Below are 7,629 nucleotides of genomic sequence, written 5' to 3'. Positions count from 1 at the left end.
GCCATTAGCACAGAGGTCAAAATGGTGTTTGGCATACGAACCTGCATTTTGGATAAATGAGAATTTAGATGTCAGCCAGTGGAGCGGAGCAGTCGGCTTTTCTGTCAGCCTTCATAAATTGGGCCTCAGAAAGGGCAGAAAGGGGGCGGACAGAAGGGGAAAGTGAAAGAAAACGGTGTGAGCCACACTATCTTATCCATGGCCCATCCATGACCGAGCCCCCCGAAGCAAACCACCGCACAACCACAAAGCCACAAACCCTACAAAGGAACAGCTCAAACCCACTGCCGAACGCTAATAAGAGTTGGGCACACTAAACTTACAGCACAACGGTTCCCGGAGTTCCACGTTGGCAGATTGTCAAATCAGCAGGGGGACAGAAATGTCAGAGACGAGAGCCAGGATCCATCGTTATTCTCCAGCGTTCCGGTTCCCCATATCGGACAAAGAGCGGCACCGCATATATCATCTTTCTGATTTCTATCCGTACAGGCATAGTCTAGACATCCTCTGGTGGTTTTCAAGACCTTCGTTTCCTTCCCTTCATATTTCACCCTTTGAATCGATCTCTTGGCTAGACTAGAGATGAAGGAAGACAGGGTAAGCTAACCCAGCGGCAAGCAAGTATCCCATCCCGTCCAGTCCAGTCCAGTCCAGTCCATTGCTCTGTTTTGTTTCGTTATGTTGGCCTATCCCTGGCACGTTGACGCTTGTTCTGGGTTGAAATCTTGGCCTATGTTACGTTTTCCGAGTCTAGTTCTGTATTCACTTTCCGTGTAACCGTCTTGTCCATCATCAACTGGTATGACTCTTCCCCCCTTTCTCGCAGCCCTTGTCTTCCAACTGCTTGGTGGGCTGGCCCGTTCGCCCTGCTCTTGACCGGAGAAGAGGTTCACCGTATCAGTCTATGTATATCACAATAGTCTCGCGTGGTATGTCGGTCAATCTCTTATTCGAGACATTGTCCTGTAACGACATTAGGTTTTGGTCATGTGCACTTTTGGTACATCGAAAACAGCTAGGCAGACCTCGGAGGATTTCATCAGAGTTGATGTTGAGTTAATGTGGTGCATTAGACCCAGTTTCTATAGGTTGCTAAACTCTAGACTACTCTACTTGCCAACTCAGTCTTTTACGAGTACCGTATGTAACAGTCGACAGGTCTGAGCGAGCGAGTGAGTTCAGTGTTGGACCGCATGGCATGGCATCGCATCTGCATAAGGAGGACATGCATTTGCTTTCGCACACGGTCAGGGCCCAACTATTCGCCTCCCCCTTGACCTTGACCATGAAAACTCCACTCTATCAAGTTGCAACGGATGAAAATCATACACCCCTCCCCCTTGTCGCTTCCCCCAGTCTCTCCAGTATCCACCCCGGTCTACCTGCCGTCCACAGTAAAAATTGAGAGGGAAAGGGAAAAAATAATTACAGTAGAAAAAAAGGGCTGTACTACGGATACGCACCCTGGTCTTCAAGCTGTTGGCAGTTCTCAGCCTGTGAGTTGAGTGTGCAGTGAAGTGTAGTGCAGCGTAGCGCAGCAGTACAACCCCCCTAGTCGGGTTTTCGAATCCCAGTCGAGGCCAGAGAGATATCAATCAATCAATCAATGGTCATCCTATGCATACCCTCGCTCAGGCTTCCCTCCTGACTTGAGATTGACAACGGATCAGAGTCGAGTATCCGTAAAAGTGAGGTGTAGACAGGACAGAGGTGTACATATCTGTTACAGGGACCAGCACGAGCACGGGCACTGACTGAGACCTTAGTGGGCTGTTTAGAACTAAGGCTTAGGTACTAAGTGAAGCTCACACAGACGCTCAACCGACCCGACTCGCCAACTCGTTACATACACACAGGGCCTTACAGTGCTGGGCGGGACAGGCATTGCACTGGCTATACTGACACAAGAGAGCAGCTCGTGTAAAGTAAGTGTCATGTAAAGGACGGCCCAAATAAAGAAAGGGAAGATGAAAAACACAACACACACTTCAACCCTCTTGGCTGGCTTGCTCTGAGTGACCACCCCCCTCCCCTCTGCCATAATTTCCCGGCCCCAGGGCAGCAGCCCAAGAATCCAAGCCCAAGGTGCCCAGCACCAGCATCAGCATCAGCACGGGCGAGCAACCAGACAGCACCCAGCGCACAGCAGCGTCGCATAACTACAAGACTCTTCTTCTGCCCACGTCTTCTTTTTCTGCCTCTAGCTCTCTTGACGTTAGCCTTTCCCCCCCTTCCCTCTATCATACAAAGTCTCGCCCGCTCCAACGCGCGCCAAAAAAGTACGCCATCATACTTTGGTCTCTTTTCTCTCCTCCCTTGCAAGTCTACCACCAGGGAATTACCTTTTTTTCTTCCATATTTATCTTTTTTTAAACCTTCTGGTTAACACGCTGGACTGTCAACTTACTATCATCCACAACCACCCGCCCCAAGATACTTATTACTACTGGGACTCCCCCCCTTTCCGTCCCAACTATCTTTTCTACCCCTCCCGCTCCACCACCAACTTTCTCATTGACAACCCAAACCTACTATCTCTTCACCTTTCTCACTTCTTGCCTGCCATAGCAATTTGTTTCTTCAAAGAAATTCTTTTGACCCTCTGCACGACACGGACGAAATACTCTTCTTGTTCAACGATACTCAGATTCATCCAACGAATACTCGAGAACAAACTGCGAATCAATTGCAATTTGCCCATCAACTTGCGACAGATTGCGCTTATCCTACTACTGTCGCGTTCGTTGCCTTGACGTTTTGGGTGACTCAGCCATTGACCTCGAACCTCGACTTTTGTTGCACTTTTACGCCAATAACCCGCGGCCTCTCGGAATTCGCACCATTTCGCTACTCGCATTGCGCCCCGTCGTCTTTGTCATAGCGAATTATTATATTGAATCGGGATTTTCGCTTTTCATCGCTTCGAAATAAAGGACCGACCAAGCGCAGGACGTTGTTGGTGACTTGGTGTTGACATATATTATCCACGCTACCGACGAACGTGTTTGTAGCTTAAGCTACCCCAACCTTGTGGCTCTCGACGAACATCCATTCACTCACTCCGTTCATCACCTGGACTAGTAGCCCTGCGCTGTGCTGCAGCTCTCTGCCTGTCAAAGAGGAACGCCCTGTTTTGCTTGATCCAGCGACCCCAAGGCACCCCAAAAGGAGCCACCTGCATATCCCGCCCTCTGCCAGCTCACCACGCTGCTGCGAACTTGGCACATCATCACGCCTCGGATCGGCCTTGTCAGGACCTACCTAGTCATCCGCCTGTTGCTCGACCTCACTGCACTTTTGTGTTCCACTCAGCAGCACCTCCAGGCTACCTCAGTCGTCCCTGCATCTGCATTTATTACGTGCCATTGTCACTGCCCTGGACCTTCACAACATCCTACCTCACACTGGCTGCACCCCAGGTTGACAGCTACTCCACGAGGGATCGACTTTCCGCAGCATCTTCCCCGCAATTCGTGTGTCTTATCGTTACCTCCAAGCCAGACGTTCCACCATGGCTCCCCATTCTGACTGAGCTTTTATATATGTCGATGCAACCTTCGAATGCTACCCGCCTCACACTTATAGTGTAATCACCACTCAACACGACCATGTCTTTCAACTTTGTCTACGATTCAAAATTCACACCAACAACTCACAACTCATCCGACATGTCCTCATTAACACGCTCTCAACTCGGTCAGGTCCAGACATCCTTTCCGTTACAAACACAACCAGTTCCTATTCCCATGTCAGCCACAAGCGCTTCAACAGGAACCTCAAACTCACAACAAGGCTCACCAATCATGTCGCCCGATACTGCTGTTCTTACCACATACTCCTCCGTCCAGGCCTCACCTGAGCCCATACGAGGTCGAGAGGAGGAGGCTTTCCCTTCTAGTTTCCAGTTGCCTGAATCTGTGCTCTCCAGGAAGACAAGCACCAACTCCCTCGGATACAATGCCATGTCCGAAGTGGCCAACAACAGCAAGGGAGGCCTTATCCGTCGATTCTCGAACCGAGCTCAGCGCTTTGCCGGTAGAAGACGACCATCGTCAGGTGCTCCTGCCAGCCGCGATGGAAGTGTCGGTCCTAGTATCCTCAGACGTCGCAGTGATAGCAATGCTACAGCACCCCAAGAGAACAGCGCCCTGACAGACACAGACGAGGAGTTTGTCCCTGAAGACTCTATTTCTATGGTTTGCCTTGACGGCGCCACTTACACATCATCCGCCAACAGCACCCATGGCTCAATCAGTGCAAGTGCTGGAGCTATGGCTGGCCCAGTGCTCCCTGCCGAGCTACGCAATGGGTGCCCGGTGAAGAAGGTGTCCAGAAAGAGCCGACCAAAGAAGATCAACCTTGCTTACGAGACCGAGTCTAACAAACTCTCATGGGATCCCAGCCGTCCTCAAAAGTCTCTCCACGTCGACGAAATCAGGGAGATCCGAACAGGCACTGATATCCAGCAGTACATCCACGACTATGGACTTTCCGAGCATATCGACTTCTACTTCCCCATATGGTTTACTATTATTTACAATGTTCCTGAAAGCTCCAAGACAAGATTCCTCCACATAGTCACTGACAACCCAAACACCCTATCGTTATGGACAGAATTCCTGGACGCCATGTTGAGGTATCGACAACAACTCATGACATCGTTGATGACATTCAACGACCGTGCTGTCGCTCAGTACTGGCACACCGAGATGGCCAAGGAGTTTGGTGACCAGCCCCGAAGTCCCGACCAGGAGGAGATGAACATCGCTGGTGTAAAGCGTGTTTGCCAAAACCTTCACATCTACAGCTCATCAGCAACTCTCGAAGTTAACTTCCACTTATCCGATTCTCGACGACGACAAAAGCTCAATTTTAAGGAATTCAAGGACTTTGTACGCCGCATGAAGCAACGCAACGATGTACAGCGAATCATTCGAAGTATTGCCGCGAATCCTGAGTTTGGTCTTACTCTGTCTGAGTTCCTTACTTTTCTGCGTGATGTTCAGGGTGAGGATGTCGATTCTAACCGCACTGCTTGGGAGAAAGTCTTTTCTCGATTTTATCGCCAATACCGAAGTACCGAGGTCGACCTTCCCGAGATTGTTGAGATGATGAGTGAAGACGCCTTCGTTGGTTTCTTGGCTTCAGAAGACAACGAGGTCATCCAGCCTGAACCCCAAAACATCGTTTTGGACCGTCCAATGAACGAGTACTACATCTCTAGCTCTCACAACACCTACCTTCTCGGTCGCCAAGTCGCTGGTCAGTCGAGCGTTGAAGGCTACATCTCAGCGCTTGTTCGTGGCTGCCGATGTGTCGAGGTTGATTGCTGGGATGGCTACAATGGCCAGCCTGAAGTTAACCACGGCCGCACGATGACGACCTCGATCAGCTTCAAGGAGGTCATGACCACCATCAACAAGTACGCTTTTGTCAAGTCCAAGTTCCCGCTCTGGATTTCCCTGGAGGTTCACTGTAGCCCAGCCCAACAGGCGACAATGGTCGAGATTATTAAGGAGTCTTTCGGTTCAAGGCTGGTCACGGAAACCTTGGAGACTTTCCCCGACAAGCTTCCTACCCCCTCTGAGCTTATGGAGCGCGTTCTCATCAAGGTCAAGAAGCCCCAAATCAAGGAGGAGCCTGTTGCTGCTGGCAATGACTTCCGTGGTCGACGCCGAGGTAACAGCCTCAACTCGCCCATGATGCGACCTTCTGTTCCCGACAGCACTCCTTTGATGCCTTCCCAGTCCCTTCCCCAGAGCCCCATGCTTACCCCCAGCCACTCATCACGAAGATTGGTCAGCAAGACTCGAGTCAACACCATTACTGAGGGCCAAGTTCAGGGCATGCTGAGCAGCAGCACGAGCGACAACGAGAGTGTTTGTGAGCAGCAGCCTGTCAAGAAGGCTCACAACAAGACCGTCAAGGTTCTTGGTGACCTCGGCGTTTACTGTGCCGGAGTCAAGTTCTCTGGCTTCGACACTGTCGATGCAAAGCAGTACAACCACATCTTCTCTTTCATGGAGTCGAGCTTTGCCAAGCACTCTCGCGCTAAGGAGCAGAAGATGGCTCTTGATATTCACAACATGCGCTACATGATGCGAGTTTACCCCGACCGAACTCGCATCACTTCTAATAACTTTGATCCTCTCAACTACTGGCGCCGCGGTGTTCAGATGGCCGCCCTTAACTGGCAGACTTTCGACCTTGGAATGCAGCTCAACCGTGCCATGTTCGATGGCAAGGACTCGTCTGGCTACGTTCTCAAGCCAGCCGAACTCCGAGACATCCAGGTACTCCCCTACAACTCTGATATTGCCGAGGGCAAGAAAGAGCGTACCGTTGTCTCTTTCACCATCGACGTCATCTCTGCCCAGCAACTTATGCGACCCGCTAACCTCCCCGCGAACCGGTCCATGGACCCCTACGTGGAGGTTGAGGTCTTCCATGCCAACGACAAGCGCGACAAGAAGGAGGCAGATTCTAACCTGGTCTTGGAGCATGACACGCCTCTGAAGTTTCAGACCGAAGTCATCCGCGAAAACGGCTTCAACCCCATGTTTGACAAGCACATCAAATACACGGTTACCACCAAGCACCCCGACCTGATCTTTGTTCGGTGGTCTGTCAAGCTCTCTAATGATGGCGAAAGCTATAACGAGCGCCCAGCCGTCGCCACCTACACCGCTAAACTCACCAACCTCAAGCAGGGTTACCGCACCCTGCCTCTTCTTAACCATGCTGGTGACCAGTACCTTTTCTCAAAGCTCTTTTGCAAGATCAACATCGAATCAGTCGAGAAAAAGTTCATGGAAGCTCCTCGCCGTATCCAGGACGGAAACAAGCTCAACAGGCTTGGCGGCAAGGTTTTTAGCCGCATCAACACCAGCCCCAAAAGTACCATCGAAAAGTCTAGCTCGGAGAAGACGAGCTTTGACAGCTATTGATTTCTGACTGAGTAATATTTATCTCATCTGTACGAATACCTCTTCAACTTTCTTGGATATAATTTTACCATTTCATTTCTCGATTCTATCGATACTGAGCTCGACGAAGCTGGATCTGGGCAGCACACGGGTCTCTATCGGCAAGGATCTACGGCACTGGACTTTTGCAGTCATCTTCTGACTTGATCACACATCCTTGTTTCCATGATCCCAGGAGGATCCTGGCGCGATACGCGATGGACCTGAAGGGATCTGTGACTTGACGATGACGGGAGCCAGCGCCCTTTGTCTTACTTTCTTTTCTTTTTACATCAGAACGGGTTGAAGCGTTGGAATAACCCTTCAAAGTACCATTTGGTACACAACGATTTCCTTTGTTGAAACATGGCGTATGAAAACAAAAACACTTAAAGAAGGACAAATACCCCCTTTAGCGTGGATGGTGTTGGTCATTATCGGGATTCTATGTTTATATTATTACTGTGGCACGGTAGCCGTTTCAATGGGCAGGGACAGGAACGGGAATGAAAAAAAGGAGTCTGCATACACCACGCTTGGCCGTGATTTGGGAGCGTCAGGAAACTAGCATTGCACTGGGAAACCGGATTCACGTATTATAGATCGGCACAAGGCAGGGGAAACCAAACACTTGGGAAACATCTCTATTCTGCTGAAAGCA

The 7,629-nt window shown here is 50.4% G+C and overlaps 1 protein-coding gene across 1 annotated transcript; it reads left to right on the top strand.

Moving 5' to 3' along the window:
- Positions 1 to 3,611: 3,611 nt before the first annotated feature.
- Positions 3,612 to 6,950, top strand: FSST1_011539 (uncharacterized protein; the record flags this gene model as incomplete). The annotated part of the gene is made up of 1 exon (XM_083234682.1): positions 3,612 to 6,950. One exon carries the CDS (start codon positions 3,612 to 3,614, stop codon positions 6,948 to 6,950), a length of 3,339 nt encoding a protein of 1,112 aa, XP_083081235.1.
- Between the last annotated feature and the right edge of the window lie 679 nt (positions 6,951 to 7,629).

This window comes from Fusarium sambucinum, chromosome III, assembly GCF_050947815.1.
Source record: "Fusarium sambucinum isolate potato_lamoka chromosome III, whole genome shotgun sequence".
In the NCBI taxonomy this organism is placed as follows: Eukaryota; Fungi; Ascomycota; class Sordariomycetes; order Hypocreales; family Nectriaceae; genus Fusarium; species Fusarium sambucinum.
The sequence above is the reverse complement of the archived record's forward strand: the minus strand, read 5'-3'. Positions and strand labels throughout refer to the sequence as shown.